Below are 18788 nucleotides of genomic sequence, written 5' to 3' on the forward strand. Positions count from 1 at the left end.
TCAGAACAGCTATGTTTCTTTTCTTGTGGCATTTTCATCTGAAGGACCTCACTCTCTGCTGCTTTATTGACAATGGCTGCAGGATTAAGTAGCGCTGCAATTAAAAGGAAACTCCACCGTGAAACAGGATTTAGTCCATTTAAAAGACCACCGTACTCATAGCTTACTGCTCCGCACTTGAATTTAGGTTTCCCTGCTCTCTTAGGACTCTTATCCAAAAGGCTTCAAATAATGTTGCTTTAAGTGTGGTTTAATACTTAAAAAGGATCAGAGAGATGGTTGAAATTCCTTGTTTTCCATGTTCATTCAAGCTCAAGTGGAGCAAACAGGCTTCGCCTCAAGTTTTGTTCTTGTTATTATAAAGCCACTGTTGAGCTTAGTTCACGTCTGCTACTTCTGTCCTGCTCAGGCACATTAAATTAATCAAACATCTATGAGGAGAATGAGCAGATTTCTTTAACATTTCTCCTCCAGTGAGCACTAATAATTTATTTTTGTTTGAACCCTTTTTCTTAGTCAACAACAGTGTTGGTCAAGTTACTTGAAAAAAGTAACTAATTACTGATTACTTCCCAAAAAAGTAATCCCGTTACTTTACTGATTACTTATTTTCAAAATTAATTAATTACTTAGTTACTTTTTAAAAACACGATTTACAACCTGAATAGGTGATAAAGCGATAGATCTTTCAGCCCAATTCTACTTTTTCTGCATAATCTGTGATCATCATACAAAATGTAATCAAATGGAAAAGTCTCTTTTTAAAATTTGTTTTATTAGTTTTAATCTTTTAACTTTATGCATCAAGCAAAATTTTAATTATATGCAACATTCTCTGACTGGAAGAAATTTGTTTAACATTTAAACCTATTTTCTGCACATTCCAGCACATAAAAAAAAAAAAATTTGTGTTTACACTCAGTCTTTCAAATAAATGCAAGTAAAACAGCAGAAAAGAAATAAAATCAAAGACTAGTGGTCCTGTTGCTCTATTTTCACCTGTAAAGCAGGAGTGGGGTAGGCGGAGGTTTACCCTGGTGCAGGTGTGCGCAGCGGTCAGTTGAACAAGTAACGCGTTACTGCTCATCTCTGGTCAACAAAGATCAAACTTGAAAGATCAGAGTATAGGAGAATGAAAGACCCCCCACCCTTTTGTTCTTGAATGCAAATGAGTAGACTGAAGTTGTGATAATATCATATGAAATGTAGCTTGTGCAAGTTTTACAGGCGTTTTGCGTCATTCTTACAAAGACTATTATTAGTAATCCTAAAAAAAAAACCCAGAAAAACTCACTTTTTCTATTTATTCATATTTTTTGAGTTTTTGTTTTGTTTGTTTTGTTTGTTTTATCACGTAAATCACACCAGAGTTGTTGGCAAATGGCATTGCCAATCATTTTCATTCAGCATAAGGCGTACAGATGGTCCCCCCCCAGGTCCCTGCATGAAAAACTGCTGATTTGAGAGGAATGTCATGGTTAATTAATAGCTGCCATAAATGGGAATGCTTTCCATGCACAGACTGATACACGCCAGCATTCGCCTCCTTCGCCAGCAGGGATGTTCGCCCCTGCACATCCGGAGGTGCCTGAGCGGTATGGAAATTCAGGCGCAACCTGCTCAAACACAGGATTAGTTTGTGATCTTTCGACGAGGACGGTCTCTCTTTTCATGTCACAGTACCTTAATCCCCGGCAACTGGAGCACAGGCCGCTCCAAGAAATAAAAAAAACTATGGAAATAGGCTCTGATGACATTATGGGTGAAGCCGGAGGAGAACGCAGCAGACGTAGGGACACGGGGGAGGCGAAAAACCTGACACAGCTGCATAGAGATGCATGAAAACTGCTCAAGGATTTAATACTGTAGTGAAGGAGCGCTGCGAAAACTTGAGTTCAGGGAGATAAATGTATACTGGGGATTAAATGTCCGACTGATTCACTGATCCAGCCGAGTTTTTAGTTCATCGGGCCTAACCGTCCTTAAATAGATTTTAATTTGATGGCTCAGTGACGAGCAAGATTTTCCCCCCGTAGGCGGGCAAATAGTCCAAACAGATGAAGCGGTGGTACAGCGTGACCATGTACACAGCACTTAGTATGTACAGGGCATACCTATCTAGAAAGCAATTTTCACAGCGCTGTATACCTCTGATGTCTCGATACTCCTTCCCCTCTTATCCCCTCTTTCTGCTGAAGGGGAAACGGGCCCTGTGGTGCAGCCAGAGATATAAATAGAGCATGGTTTTATTTCACTCTCATAAACATGTAGATTGATTAGGGTCATTTTCCACTAGCCTGCCTCCATCCACCCAAGCCTTTGCCTCCATTAGTGATGAAAACCTAGATTTATTGCCACGTCTGTCACTTCCAGACCATAATTCACTGGGCCGCTGGCTGCCTGTTTTTATGTAGATGAGCCATGGGAGTAAAGCATATTAAAGGCACATGTCTGTTTGTCCGTAGGAACGCATACAGGTCGCCAGCGGGGTGTTGTCAATCAGTCGCCTGACCCTGACTGACACCGGCATGTATCAGTGTGTGGCCGGCAATAAGCACGGGGAGGTCTACTCCAACGCAGAGCTGCGAGTTATAGGTAAGACCCCGCCCCGGTTTACAGAGTGTGCAGGGATGCGCACACCCACTCTGGCATGTGCGCATCCCTGCTTGAGATGTGTGCGCAAGAGTGTTTGTTTTCAAGTTTGCTCCCACTTCAGATGACCTCTGGCCTCCCTCTTATTGGCCACTAATTGAAAAGCATTAACTATAAGATGAATGCGTCCTGCTGACAGTGATGTATGCTCGGAGCTGCTTTGTTCACCAGCCTCGCCCATCCGCGCTGTCAAGCTCGTCACTCTTCGCTCTTTGTCGGCAGCCGCCCTCATTCACCATTCAACCTCCGGCGCGTCTCATCCTGATCGTGTAGCCGATTGGGCTCGGGCTCAATACGCCTGATTTTACTGGTCAATGGGAAGAAAAAAAGAGGATGTCGGGGAGGTTATCGGACAGCGCACGATTTTGCGAAGAGTTTCACATGCAAGCCTGTTATCAATCTCTTCAACCCATCAGCTGTTACTGTTCAGCGTTCTGATTACTAATTATTTGCATTATAAAGATCTTTAATCCACTGTCATTGATTTACCCGCAGCAATAACTCAATGTATTTGTAATGTAATGGTGAAAAACTGTTGAGCGCCACATTTAAAATGAGATAAACGATCAGAAATGAATTGTAGGAAGGAGAAGAAAGTGTGAGGCTTTTACAAATACTGGCTTTAACATGCTGCTCTTGTCTCAGCTGTTGCCCCAGATTTTTCTCACAATCAACTGAGGAGCCAGACGCTGGTGAAGGTAGGAGGAGACGCGCTCGTCGAGTGCAAGCCCAAGATGTCTCCTTGGGGTGTGATCTCTTGGCGGAAGGGCAGCGAACCACTGCGAGAGACCGACAGGTAGCGCAATGTTTGCTTTTACCACAACATGAGAACCGCTGTGCTTTTTGCATGTGCTCTTATTGCTCTGACACACAAAGACAGACACGTCTAAACAACACTCGCCCCCCTTCCACACCTCTCATCTGGTTCTCTTTTTAGCACATCGCTGTAAAAGCCTCCAACAGCAGTGTGTTGTGCAGCTGGATGCCGTGAATGACGAGATGCACACATTTTAATAACAGAAAATGTAAATCACTGGCGCATTAGCACATTTTAAATGCCTGTTTGACTTAAATCCTTTGGCAAAGACAACTTCCTGTGTACTATTTAACCAATAACCATAAAGTTCGATTCAATTCAATTTTATTCATACACCGCCTAATCACAACAGTCACCTCGGGCACTTTTTATTTATATATTTGTAGGATAAACACGCAGCATCACCTGATTCAGACAAAACTTCAAATCTAATTAACTCAACAGTAAGATCACTTTAACAGTACCTGCTCACTATGTGTCAATAACATAGTTTTTCCCGTCTCTGTGATTAGCCACAGAAATCTGTTGATATTCCATGATTTCTGATTGTCTCGTCACTGATAGTCACTTCCTATATGTGCACTGATGACTGCCAAGACTTGGAGAACACCTTAAAAGAAAACCGAAAATTACTTATTCTGGTAGCAAAGGGTTAGAGTTAGGGATAAAGGTCAGATCATCACCAATGACCTTGTTCTCGTGCTTGCATTTATATATGTAAAACATCAAAGATATGTTGACAAATCAATCACAGCACTGACCAACTCAAGACGCAGGCAACCTTAAAGTGACCACTATACTGTGCTTTATCAGAACTGTCATGAGGATGAATGAGTATACCGTTTGGCTTGCACACTGTAACAGAGTTTTAAATTAGCGCATGTTTTGTATGTCTGTCTAGGCCTGAAATCACAAAAGAAACTGATTTATTTGGTTTTTTAGGAATTCAAAAGAACAGTGTCAGCGTGCACCACAACGCTTCGATCTCTGAGGCTTATTTTGTGGTCGTACTTCCACGGAGAGATTTTGATGCACTCCTTAGATGTGGCGAAGAATAAAAACAGCTTGAAGCTGAGCTGAGTAATGGTTAATGGGGTTTACCGTGTTTTATCTCCAGCTTTTTAGTGGCGGCCGAACAGAGCGGCTGCTGAGTAAATTTCAACGTGCTAATCAAGTACTTTTCACCTCAGGGGGACGAGAGCGGCTCCAGAAATGAAATCATTCGAGTTCCGTCTGTTCTGATCTCAGCGTCCAGCCACGTTTGACCCCCGAAATGTCACGCTGGGCCAGACTTCACGCTGGACTCAGACAGACGCGCACAAGACCGACAGAGTTACCGCGTGTGGCACACACGCGGTAACTCTGTCGGTCTTGTGCGCGTCTGTCTGAGTCCAGCGTGAAGTCTGGCCCAGTAACCTCGCTCGGAGACAGGGGTCGCCGTTCTAGCATGACCCGGCTCTGACAGCAGGGCTGTGTGCAGAGTGTCTTGCCAGGCTTTGCATATATACAAAGCAGTGTTGTTGCTTGTCAAACAAAGTGGCGGGGAATTTGCATAGTGGTTTCGCTGCTGGTGCCCTTCACTTGCCCTGTGCCACTTCCATAACAAACTTCAACCTCACAGCACACTTTGATCCTGTTGTTTGGAAATCATACTTTGGATTGTTTGACATGAAACGACGTTGCTGCGAATGAAGCGACAAATAAAGCGGCAGAGCTCGATTCTTTGTTCCATCACTGCACGCACTTGCCCTTCACTCTTCTCACTTACTGCCGACTGCACTCACTCGGTGACCAACTGCTGAGATAAATAACAAATGACTCGAGATTTGAATCATTCAAATATAATCACACAACTACTCCTGAATAATTGAAATTAGAAGTTTGTTGTGGGCGAAGCTGCAGCAGAAAGATAGATTTACTTTAGTTCTTCAGTGCAGCAGCGAGTATTAGACTAATGGACATTTAGTAGATGGATTTCTTTAACGCTGTCTTTGTTCTGGTAGTTTGAAAGTCTGTCTGATGCTCGCTAATGTGTCTTAATGCTTTTACTCGCACTAAATAAATGATATTTGGCTGAGACCACCTGTGCCGCTGTTCCAGAATGAAACGGAAAAGAAGCACAGATTTGAAATTAAAATTGAGACAGTCCCAGCTGTATTACATTAAAAGGAATCTTTTTAGATTTTAATTTTTTTTGCCACGATAGCAGACTTTAAAGACAACTAGGAAGTAGAGTAACTGTTTGTGGAGCATGACAACACACAACAGACTCCACACACTTCTGCGTTACAGGGCGCACAGTATAAAATGTTAAGCATCTGCTGTGGCAATCGTCGGAGAAGTTGCCTTTTTAAGCGGCTGCGCGCTTACAGCCTCTCCGCCTGTAGGTCGACTACAGTATTTATTGTTATCGTGCTGCTTGTTGTGAAAATGATGTGACTTTGATGAAAGCCGATCGCATCCTGATATCACACATCAGTTGTGTGATAAGCACGACTGCTATGCTGCTTCCTTTTACACCCCCACCCCCCCTTGTTATGTTACGCACCTATACAGAAACATGCAAAATCATGAGAGGTAGCCGTGAACCCCTTTTGTTGAAGATTAATTGCTTTAATTGCGTTAGTGCTCCACAGTGGCTTCAGCAGAAAGGGAACTAGTGTCACCAGCTGGGCAATCCATCTTCATAGCAGCAGCCCCATTTTTTTTTGTGTGTGTGTGTGTGTTTTTGTGTGGGAGACCAGTGGAGAGGGAGGGAATGTCTTATCTACCCCAGACAACCCTGCAGGGACGAGGTTTAGATGACATCAGCTGGAACAAAGCAGCTGAGAGCGCAGAGTGGGGCAGGTCTTGCTGATGAGTGTGTAAGTGGGCCGTGTCAGGCGCGGAGAGCAGCCTGCAAAACACGCCATTTCAATATGTCACCAGCAGGAAGAAATCAAGTTTGTTAGGCCACTCGTGGCAGATGCGCTCAATCAAGTGTCCTCTCACGAGGCGTCGCAAGATGTGCTGACGTCCCGACGTCCCGACGCTGCTCCCTCTTGCATTAAGCGCCATCTTTTAAAGACCTTGAGTATTTATCTCTATCGGCTTTAGAAGCCATGCAAATGTTTGAGGAGGTGTTTGAATCCCGAGGGAGGCATTAAAGAGCTTTGGGTGTGGCAGGTTCGGTGCTGTCGCTGCTTTGTTGCAAAAAAAGAACAGATAATGCTGGACTTCACATGCATGTGAAGTCCAGCAAATCATGCAAATGCAAATCAATATGCATTTTTTACTCTTTAACAATCATTATAGTGCCCTTCCACCTTTCTGTAACACACTGATGGACAGTCAGTATTTCAGCTTCTTTTTTTTACTGAGCACAGTCCAAAAGGTCACATGCCTTAAAAAGGTCTAAGATGAGGCAATGTTATGCAAATGCTTTATGCTAAAATTAGATTTCCCTTTATTGTAATATATGTTTTTTCCCCTCACAAAAGGTATCCAAACAGGGGGAAACAATACAGAACCTGCTGGTGGCTGGATTCCTGGGGAAGCAGTATTCAGTCCTTTGTGTGTATTATAATCAGTGAGGGGAGATGGCACTCCATGAACAAATGCACCCGGCAAACTGCTGCCAAGTCAAAATGCCAGCTGGGCTCCTGTTGTGTCTGTATGTGCAGAACACAGATAATATACAATATGTATAAAAATATGTATTGGTTTGTTGATTAGAAAGCCTGCATATTGAAACCAAACTAAAAGAACTGTTAAATACTGGTTTATTGACATTGATTTGGGGATTTTAAATAGATGAAATTATGAAAACAAATTTAAATCATTTAGATTTTATTATATTAAAACAAATAATATCTATACAGTAGTTTAATTTTATTTATTGAGAGCTTTACTTTTTTGTGAATTTTATTTATTATAGTTAGCCAAGTTATTTTGTATGTTTTGGCCCCTGCAACATTGGAATGAATAAAATAATGTATATCTTAGATTAGTTTAGCGTAGCTTAGCATAGCTTAGCATAGCTTAGCTTATCTTTGAGAATTGCTACTTGAATTCAAATTGTTTTTGATTTCTGAAGTCATCCACATAGACTAAAAAAAATGGCAACAATTATTTTTAAATAACTGTTCAAAAAACACCAGCTCGGTCACATTTACCTGACAAAGCAAGTTAACGGAACTGGTGAGTTAACGGAAAGTCAGGGAGACGATTAGGACTGATGCTCCCAACCTCTAAAGAAAAAAAAAGCAAATTGGGGACAGCAGGGCTGCACAATTATGGCCAAAATGATTCTCATTTATTTTAATCAATAACATCACAATTATTTACAATAATTATTCATTGATTTTAGTGACAAAATGTAAATAATAACCCTGCTTTTACATCCATATACCTATTAATATACACATCTTTGAAGCAAAACAAAGTTGGCCCTTTTTATTTATCTAATTCACTGCAGCTCTTTTATAAAAAAATCTGAATGAAAAATCATCAAATTTGAACACAAAATTAAATCAACATTTAAAGCCTTTATACTAAATTCCGGTTAAATAAAACATCTTTGCAGGCAAATATGAATTTATCTGCTGGAAGTGCATCTCTAAAAGCAAGATATAAGCTCTTTCACTCCATTTATTGATGGATGTGAATAAAGCTCGAAGCAAGTGAGATCCATCTCTTTTCCTCATGTGACATTTTGCAGAACCCAGAACCCACTTTTGTCCAATAAATTGACAATTTTCTTGAAGTCTTCATTACTCACTGTGTTTAGTGGACAGATGTCTTTGGTCGAATGGAATGCACTTTGTGAGTTAGATGCACTGCTGTGCTGCTGTGCTGCTGTGCTTTTATGGCTGTCTGCGTTTCACACTAGTAACCACTGCATCGTTTCAGGATTTTCAGGTGGTTAAATAAGTCAGTCGTGTTGCTTTGCAGTACAGACACATAGCTGTCTTTGCCTTCTTCTTCGTTAACATCACTTGTGCTGAATCCAGAGTATTTCTAAACAGTGGTTTATGATCAGCTTCAAAGAAATAAGCTGTTTGCCTTCTGCTGTGACAGATATTTGAATTTTGTTGTATATCTGGCTTTTAACCAATCCTGGAAACCACACGCTGCACAGTTCAAGGAACAGCTGTGATTGGCACATTCAGAAATGTGGTCAGTTGCTGATTTAGGGAGCGCTTAATTTGCTTTTGCCATGTATTCTGCTGGTGGAGCATGCATTTTTCAATATCATTTGATCAGTTTAATTCAATTGTGGGAAGCCAAAATCGTGATCAACATTAATATTGGATTATATGTGATAGTCAGTGTCCTCCAGTCCAGGTTTAACGATCTACACATAATACCTACTCTGCCCTGTCTTAAAGGATAAAAATCCTCATTCTGACAAACAAACATTTTTCTGTGAAAAACAGACTTTGGGTTTGTGGCTTAGTTTCTCATCGATGACGCCTTAGAGCTAACAGAGCTTGTGATTTCACAAACCAAGTGGGACCTGATAGCGGGTGTGTCTAACATTTATGTGCAATTAATGGTTAACTGTAGCAAGCAACCATTCGAGTGACATCTTTAAACAAAGACAGAAGGCTTGTTTCCAAGGGAACATCTGCTTACAGTGTTGCTAAAAGTTAACTCCCTTTTTCTCACATTAGTGGGTTTAAACTGTTCAAGGGTTAAGTCGCATGACATGCAGGAGAAAACAAAGAATGCGACTGCGGACTAAGTTGGAGATGGTGTAAAATGTCTTATTTCAGACTTTGACCTTATCTGTGTCAGTGTGTTTTTATAGAACTGAGCTTTTATTCTTTCTATCATAGTTTATTATCATTATTATTATTAAATAGATAAGGTTAGGTCGTGATGAATTTAGTTGGGGGGAAAAAACATGTTGCTGCCAAGAGATTGTCTTAGTTTTGCACTTAGCCATTGATCAAAAAATAGCTTTATTGGTCTAGACGGGAAATGCTAAGACAGACCATTAATCTTGCTAGAAACTCCTCTGTCTTCAATGGTTTAAGGCACCTAAATCAACACTGCTTTATTCTGTAAGTGTGCTCTTGGTGTCAGTATCTGCGTCTTCATCAATACTGGTTGTAGCTTAACAGTTACTTAGATACCTTGTCTGTGGAACCAGGTTGATTAAGAAAAGTCAGAACAACTTAGTGCTGATAAACGATGGATGTAGCCACAATGATTTCACCTACGAGTTGATCGCGTTCTGTGAAGCCTCAAGCGGTCTGTTTTTGCTGTGGTCACCTTGGTCTCTTGAATCTGGACATGACGAGCGAGGGGGTGGAGAACAGATCTGAGACACACTGAGGGACACTGCACACTTACAGAGAAGCAGCTCGCTTATCACTCAGCATACCTGCCCAAAAGCATAAACTGCTTAACTGTCCTTATTTACTCTAATGAGGACTATAATTTGCAAAGTGAACATCATGTTGTAATTAATAAATGTTGATCGTGACTAGCAATTCAGACCATAAACTCATCTGACAAGCGTTTACTGGAGTCAAAGAGCAAGCAGGAACACCACCATTTTCCCATAGACTTTTACACACTTTAAACACGGGAGTCACCCCCTGAGTGGAAAAATCCATCACTCCAAAGAACACATCTCCACTGCTCTAGAATCCAGTGGTAGCATCCTTTACAACATTGCATCTGACACTTTGCGTTGTGCTTAGTGATGTAAGGCTTGGATTCTTCTGCTCGGCTATGAAAACCCATTCTGTGAAACTCTCTAATGAGCTAATGCGAAAGCCACGCAAAGTTTGCAGGTCTGTAGCGATTGACTCTGCAGAAAGTTGTGGACTTCTGCGGAGTACACACCTCGGCATCCGCTCGGCGATTTTTTACTGTGCCACTGTTGCTCCCATTCACTTCCACTTTGTTATGATACCACTAACAGTTGACTGTAGAATATTTAGTAGTGAGGAAATTTCAAGGCCAGACTTGTTGCACAGGTGGCATCCTATCGCGGTTCCACGCTGGAATCCTGACAGCGATTTATTCTTTCACAAATGTTTTTAGAAGCAGTCTGAATGCCTGACTACTTGATTTTATACACCTGTGGCCACAGCATGTATTCATACACTCGCATTGTCAGGTAGAACTTAAAGATGCTCATTAATTTGAGTGCACCGTGTGATTTTGGCTAAAGCAATGGATAACAGGATTTTGTCACAATAAGTACACAACACAGAACAAATACCAAAAATATACCAGAATCTCAACCTTTTGGCAAGAATCCATTATATATAGATATATATATATATATATATATATATATATATATATACAAACTGTCTAATATTTCAGCAGCCTGATGGCTTGTGGGTACAGACTGTGCCTGGATCTGCTAGTGCGGGAGTGGATGCTCCTGTACAGGTCATCAAACTATTTTTAATATTAGACAGTAATAACCCAAGTAAATGAAAAATTGAGTTTTTGATCTTTGGATTTCATTTATTAAGGGTAACTAGTTATCTAAACCTAACTGGTCCTATGTGGAAAAAATGGAAAAAACATAATAACTGGTTGTGTCATCCTTGGCAGCAGGAAGTGCAATAACTAGGAAGTGTTTCACATCACTCTGGTGGCCTTTCTTTCTATTTTTTTTTACAGAGTTGTCGAGGTTTTCAAGCATCATCAATGAACATTGCAAACAGATTTAAATCTGGACTTTGACTAGGCCACTGCAAAATCCTTTAAACATCAGGACACAAACTGATTTCCAGACGTTCTCCTTCAGGCTTTCAGAGATCGTGGTTCTATAAATTACACCTGAAGCACCTGAGCAAGCCCAGACTGTCACGCTACCACCATGTTTGACTGTTACTGTTAAGTAGTTTTACAGGACCAAAACCTTCCAAAAACCTTCCAACTTTTCCTAAAAGTTTTGGGAATTATCAAGAGGTTTTTGTCCAAATGTGACATAAGCCTCCATCGATTTTCTTCAGCATATCCAGTTCAACAGAAATCAGAGTTGTGGGGGAGCAGGCCATCAGTCTGCACACCTACAGTCAATTTAGAATCACCAGTTAACTTAACCACATTCATTTTTATTGTATTTACTTTGGTTAATTTTGTCTAATAGTAAAATTAGTTTGATCTGAAACATTTAAGCGTCACAATTGTGGGAAAAAGTCAGAAATTTGTCTTTACATTGTATAAATGTGTAATTTGTTGAAAACAAAATGACGTAATGACAACAGTCAGTGAAAAAATCAATGTTTTGAGGGTGGGATTCAAAATCACACCAGAAATTTGCATTAAAATTATATAGACTATATACATATATTCTTCATTTAGATCAGCAGTCGCCAATCCCCGGGCCGGTCCGTAAGTGGTTTGATCGAGAGTTGAGGCTCGGGTGTGAAATTTATAGTTTTCAGGGTTTTCTGGTTTTTATTATATTTTTTAAATTATTTTTATCGTTAACTCGGTTTCCCTGGGTCGTTCCTGTGTGTTATGAATAAATCTTCTATTTTTTGGACCAGTACTGGTTTTATTTTGTTGTATTTATCCGCGACACATTTGGGGACAAATAAGACGATGAAAGCTGTCAAAACAGAATGTTTGCTTGTTTTTAAATGCGTACTGTAGGAGAACCAAATGTGGGAGACGTGGGCATCGCTGGGCTTGAAAGACACCTCTTCTGTCCACGTTCGGTGAAGAGTCTGAATAAAAACAGCCATTATTCTTTGAGTTGTGTGTCTCATGGCACAGTAATTTGTGTTTAACACGTCCAAATTACACTCACCCTTGTCATAAAGGAAATACTTATCAAATCTCAAAGTGGCCACATCCGAGCAGCTTGACACACTAATGCACCAGCGGTTTCAAAGTCAGGGCAATTTACTTTGAGAAATCAAATGCTGTTGGGAAATTGGCTCAAATGTCAGCTGCTGCTTCCTCTCACATTTCTTTTTTTATAACAGGTCGCAAACCGAGCTCAGATGTACACTTCAGACGCTCTTTAATTCTGCTTTCTACTTTTGCCAAAGTATTGACACACGCATCGAAGAGCAAGCGTGAAACATGAATCAGCGAGAGTGAGAAATTACTATTGCAGGATGTTCTGTGATTCATTTCATGCCTGGAGCGGAATTGAAATCATCTGCTAGGTGTGTTTAGAGAGCTTTAAGTGGCATCTGTGAGTGTCTGAGCTTGTAGGTGAGGGGCCCAGCGCGACACGTTGGAGAGTTAAAAGGGAGACGACGTTGAAGACTTTCCATATGGCCTGGATGTTGATTGGTCCATTAGTCTGCAGGAAGAGAAGCACTTGCTTTAGCTTGATTGGCCAGATTTTATCTGTAGTCATGACCCGCTGCCACTCTGTCCATCCTGCATATTATATATATCCCTCCTACGTTGGCACAGCGAATAAGCATGGCTGTCACGTAAATGAAGAGATGTCTCGCAGAGTGATCTCCATTTATAGACCCATCTGTTCAGCCAGACACACTCCAGAAAGAATCAGTGTCAGGAGAACACCAAAACTGCGGAAGAGGCATAGAAGTGAACTTTACATTAATTTGCTTATCACACATCTTTCCATAATGCGTTTTTTCCCACCTCATCTTTTCAAGGATGTTTTAATAAGACACTCATCAAATGTCTCAGGGCTTACGTTTATGAAGACTTGGAATTAATAAGCGCCGCGTGGAAAACAGGTGTATTAATAAAAGTGCTGATTAAATGATCTGTGTGAACGGACAGCCCTCTACTTCTATTTCCGTCTCCTCTTTCTCACGCTGCGTGCTGTTATACTTATTAAAAACATTGTTTATCATGTTTAAATGTCACTTCACATTTTTACTCATTAGATCTGTAATTTCCTCATTTGGCTCTAATGGAACATCTGCTTGTAAAGTGGAGTTCTGACTCTCCGTGGTGGTTAGCGGCGTGAGCGAGACCTGAATGCTGAGAGTTTATGCACCCAGAAGGACTCGTTTCATTACTCTGGCTTCAGGAAAGGTTTACTACCTGACACGGCTGCAGCAGACAGCTGACTGGTGCTTTTCATTTTGCCTTTGCCTACACCTCTCCACCTTGTCTGCAGCTTATAAAAGTCACGCAAAAAAGAGTGTGGTCCCACTCACATGAGAATGGGAGCAATCCAAGGATTAGTGCTGTGCTGATCCTGGCAGCTGCAGACAACACCCAACACTGTTCAGAGGTGTGTGTGTGTGTGCCGTGCGACACACACACACATCCGCATAGCAGATTAAATGTTTTATTTATCCAAACATGTCTCAGAGTTGGAGCTGCTCAGGAGGTGGAAATAATCTCATTGGTTGCTTTAAACCTCAGTGGGCAGAATCCTACATTTCCTTTAGAGGCAGTGTCAGGTAAATGTTGAATCAGTAGTTAGAGACATTTACTAATTCAACTGTTTTAATGGTGAATATCATCTTTTTCTTATTAAAAATAAAAAATATATATAAAGAGGCTACTATAATATCATAATATTATGCCGTAATAATAGTTTTCTAACCGTTAGTTACAACATTTCAAGAATTGGTGAATGTTTCTTCTGCCTTGTCTTTCTGCATGATGTCTGTAAACCTTTTCTGCTCACTGTCCAGGAAGTCACTTCACTGCAGATGACTGTGAATCATTAGTTTGACACATTTATGGCTCTAAGCAGGAGGTGACTGCACCATGTTGGACATGCTGTGATCACGTGCTGAATTTGAACTAGATGAGCATGATTGGCGCATTGGTTATTGTGCTCTTAGCACGTGTGGATTATAGGCATGTTGCTATGTTAGCAAATGTTCTTATGAGGTTGGCATTTTTATAATACAATGTAATTGTTTAGACACTTTACATTAATTTGATTGAAAGTGTAATGGGCTTTAGGTCAAAAAATCTAAAACAATTATCCAATAAAACCATAGTGCAGCGAGTGTAAGTAGGGACAGGGGGCTTGTTGAGCTATGTTGTGTATGGGACTTCAGTGATAGTATCACACCCCCAGGAGCAGCGCTTGGCTGTGTGGCCAAAGTAGATTACTAGTGTAATATATTCATTATGCAACAACTCACAAAAAACATTTCTTGTTGTGACAAACTGTATGACGAGAAATGAAGCCAACACAAAAGTGCCATAAATAAATAAATAAACTAGACTTCCCACTTGAACCTAGCTCAAAAAACTACTATAGAGTCTTGTGTGAAAATGAGAAGAAATCAACAAGTTTACAGGCTGTTTAAAACCAGCAGTTTGCTCGTCCCTGAATCGATCCTCTCAACCATGTGGTTGCTTTTAGCCTTTGTGGCTAGTGTATAGCTTGTGTGCAGCTTAAAGTCAGCCGAGTTTAGCATAAGTTATGCAGATGGTTGTCATTTACATGTTCAGCATTTAACTAAACTCCAAGGAAGAAGGAAGGATGTTTTTCTTATAAGAAATTTGCTCACTAGACAAAATTAGCCAAAACCCATTGTGCTAACCAAGTTAGCTAGTTAGCACTAGTGTTAGCTAACATGTGCCCAAGACTATCATCCAAAAAAGTCATTTATGATTCAAGGAAGTAATATATACACAGCAAAGAATATAAGCATTAGTGACACACTACATGGTTAAATTCTTCTTTGTACTATTTAAAAAATGTTCATAAATAAAATAAAATATCCCACTCTGCTGTTACTGCAGTTTACTGCAACTTTTGCATGTGTGTACGTTTCACGCTTTAGAAAGACAAAGAGTAAAATGGACACGGTGGACAAGTGTGTCTATTATACGTTTTCTATGATACTGGGTTGCATCAGCAGCCCAAACACAGTGACTCTACAAATAAACATTTGTTTTAAATAATAAAAGAAGAATTTAACCGTGCAGCGTGTCACTTTTTGCATATTATATGAGCCTCAAATTGTGGCAATTATGTAACAATAATAATAATAATGTACCCGCTTTTATATCGATTTTTTCTAGTCTCATTAAATATTTGCTTTAGACAACAAGTCACATTTTAACCATACATTCATACAGTGCTTTATTCTGTTTATATAAACACTTTATTTACTTTATATCTACAGCCAATTTAAAATTGTTAACCTAACATGCATGTCTTTGGACTGGTGGAGGAAGCTGAAGCACTATAAACGAAACCTGCGCAGATTCAAGGAGAACATGTACTCCACATAAAAAGACCTCAGGTAACCAGAGAACATGAAATCTTGTTAATGAGGTCTGATGGTCGCGTACTAACCACTCTACCACCATGCTGCCTGAGATTACAGCATTAGCTGCTCTACTACGCATAAGAACGGACCAAGAATCAGGTCATTTACAGGTTCTCCACAAACATACGTGTGAGACTGACAAAGGCCGACAGTTTTTCATCTGTCCCCCAGTACAGTCACAAACTGTACTCTTTCACCAGTCGCACCAGACCGACCAAATATCCACAGCGCTACAGTATCACTGCGTCTGGATTCTGACTTGGAGGTATTCGGTCACAGCTTTCCATCACTGGCTCCTCAGCCAGGCCTGTAGTACAATAAAGATTTTCCGGTAACCATGCGCGTTCTCCACTGTTGTTTTCCAAACACTTCAAACAGTATTAACCCTAACTCTAATTCTAAAAGACATTTTTTTAATCTTTAACAGCAAAAAAGCACAAAGGGATCCTCTGCCTTTCTTTTATCAAAGTAAAGTTGTTTTATAATCAAATAAAACCAGTCAGTTTTCTTGTACGTTCCCTATATTTTATATAACACTAGCACCGTCGGCCTACGCTCAAATATAAGAACAAGTCTCTGCATTTCATGGATCATGGATTTGTGATAACGCTTCTTTCTCCCTGGGGACATGTTGGCTTTAGTCGCACAATCTTTTGTATGCATCCATCAAACATCAACAAACGGAGGATGTGAAAACCATGTCTATGTCACTGTCATTGTTAACTGCACGATGGCAGGGGACAGGGGTGAGTGTGTGGTATCTGTATATATTTTTGTTATTCTTGTATCAAAGATGCACAAACAGCAGTCTGTGCTTCCTGTCCTAAAATAATTCACTGAGACATTTCTTTAAAATAATATGTCTTCATCTTTTTTTTTTTTAGCATCAATAGCAATCTTAAGAGTTGCTAAGTGTAGCGGCATGTCATTACGCGTGCTGGTGTGTCTAAATTTCCAGGAATGATGCTTCAAAAGGATTTTGCCAACTTAACTTTTACTGAACTACTGAGCATTACGATATAGTGTACGACTGCATTACCATATGTCCGTCATTGTGTGCAGACAGTGTTGGGAAGGTTACTTTTAAACTGTATTCCATTACAGAATACAGAATACATGCCCCAAAATGTATTCTGTAACGTATTCCGTTACGTTACTCAATGAGAGTAACGTATTCTGAATACTTTGGATTATTTAATATATTATCATGCTGTTTACAACTACATGAATGTACTATTGCTGTGATTTATTACTGTTACTGAAGGTCCGTGGCTCCGAACCGTAGTAAAGGGACCTCTGGCTAATACGGTGGGTTCTGTGTCGGGCTCGTAGCCGAAAAATAGCTTTACTTTGTTGTCTGGGTCAACTTTGCTAGCAGAGACAGAGAGAGGCGTTGAAAGGCTGCTCCAACAGAACTTATTGTTTCGGAGGAAAACACGAACACGGTGTACAGTCGAGTTTTAATAGCTTACTTACAACTGGGCTCGTCAGGCACTCTTCTTGGCTGCAGTGGTTATTATTATATTTACATGCTTCCAGCTCCCGTTTTTGCTCGATGACAGCTCGTACTTTTCCTTTTTCTCCCTCCTCGCTCACAGACACATAACTTGTATGGCAGTCCATTCTCCCTGCAGCACGGACTACACTGCCTATGATGCTACATTCTTTAGAGCTATACCTGTAGCATTCTGCCTATTAGCTTAGCACAACAACAACAGGCGCTCTCTCACCCAGGAAACACGCAGAGAGAGAGCGTCACCCTGTAACCATGGCAACCGTAACGCTGCTGCCTGGAACTACAGAACGTAGCTGTCAAACAAAACCCAAACAGTCCTGACCCGCCACAATATGAAACAGGAAAGTACCGCCGTGTAATCCATTTATTTCAACAAAGTAACTGTATTCTAAATACCACCTTTTTAAACGGTAACTGTAACGGAATACAGTTACTCATATTTTGTATTTTAAATACGTAACGGCGGTACATGTATTCCGTTACTCCCCAACACTGTGTGCAGAGAACAAGAACGGAGTTTGGGAGGAAGAAGAGCAATAAAAAGCCAAAGGAGAGGAATTTAACATGCCTCTGATGCCTCTTTGACTCCCTGTAAAGGTGATCGGTGTTGAAGGGCGCTGACTTAATGTTCTTCGGCCCTCGCTTGTCAGTCATGATCACAGGCATTAATTGATTTTGCTGTTGTATTTGGAGACCATCAAAATGATTTGTAGATCAATTTGCCTTGCCGCTATTGTGGCGCTACCTCTCGGGGCCCACAGCATCACTCACAGGCAGAATATATCCTTTAAGCTGTCACTATTTCCCATCACGCAGTGCCATACATTGTCAGTCATCTATCAGTCTGACTCAACATTTGCTTAATTAGCACTTTTTGCTCTTCAGAGCAGGAGGGGCAGGGTTATAAAAGCCGTGCCTGACAAGAATCCCGCTTTTCACTGAACTCAAATAACACTCTGAAGTGCGATAAAGTGAATTCCGAGATGTTTGGCGAGATTAGGTCAGAGCCCCTTTTACCCGTCTGCATCCCATGTACTGCTCGCCGGGATTATTTTTATCTGGAAGACAGTGGCTGATATCATTTTTCAAAGTGAGAATCCGCCAGCGCAGCATGAGTAATCCATCTTGGTTCCTCTGACAATTTCCTGTGGAACATGTGTGTGCTCTTTATTCCTGAAGAGATCCCTCAGCACACGAGTGGAGATGAATATCTCTGGAAGGGGAATAAACCATCGGAGCACTTTGCGATTAAAGGAATCCTCTGGAAGCGCGTACACGACGCCCACCGTGCGGCCCGTGCAGATAAACTCCCTCGCCTCGCAGTGCAATTACCAGCACAATCACATCATGTTCCACTGGCGGGAATAAGATGTTCTCAATCAGGTTGCTTCATTAAGACACCTTCCTATAAAAAATGCACACTTATACACAACATTTATTCTGAGAGGATTCATTTGCACCAACGTCCCCAGACACTACAGTGTTGTGTGTGTGTGTGCATAAAGTATGTTTAAGCTGGGAGGCTTTAGTGGCTTTTAAGGTTGTTTTTTTAGCACTGATAGTTTAACAGCATTTTCATGGCTGGGGATGCTTGGGATTATAC

The 18788-nt window shown here is 40.8% G+C and overlaps 1 protein-coding gene across 2 annotated transcripts in view; it reads left to right on the forward strand.

The window, feature by feature from the left end:
• Positions 1–18788, forward strand: part of cntn4 (contactin 4) — a 198120-nt gene that overhangs the window by 136147 nt on the left and 43185 nt on the right. For both annotated transcript variants that reach the window (XM_085160257.1, XM_085160258.1), the window contains exons 10-11: positions 2466–2595; positions 3298–3448. In XM_085160257.1, coding sequence (XP_085016383.1) covers positions 2466–2595; positions 3298–3448 — 281 coding nt within the window. The remainder of the gene's footprint in view (positions 1–2465; positions 2596–3297; positions 3449–18788) is intronic.

Source organism: Neolamprologus multifasciatus, chromosome 5, assembly GCF_963576455.1.
Source record: "Neolamprologus multifasciatus chromosome 5, fNeoMul1.2, whole genome shotgun sequence".
NCBI lineage: Eukaryota > Metazoa > Chordata > Actinopteri > Cichliformes > Cichlidae > Neolamprologus > Neolamprologus multifasciatus.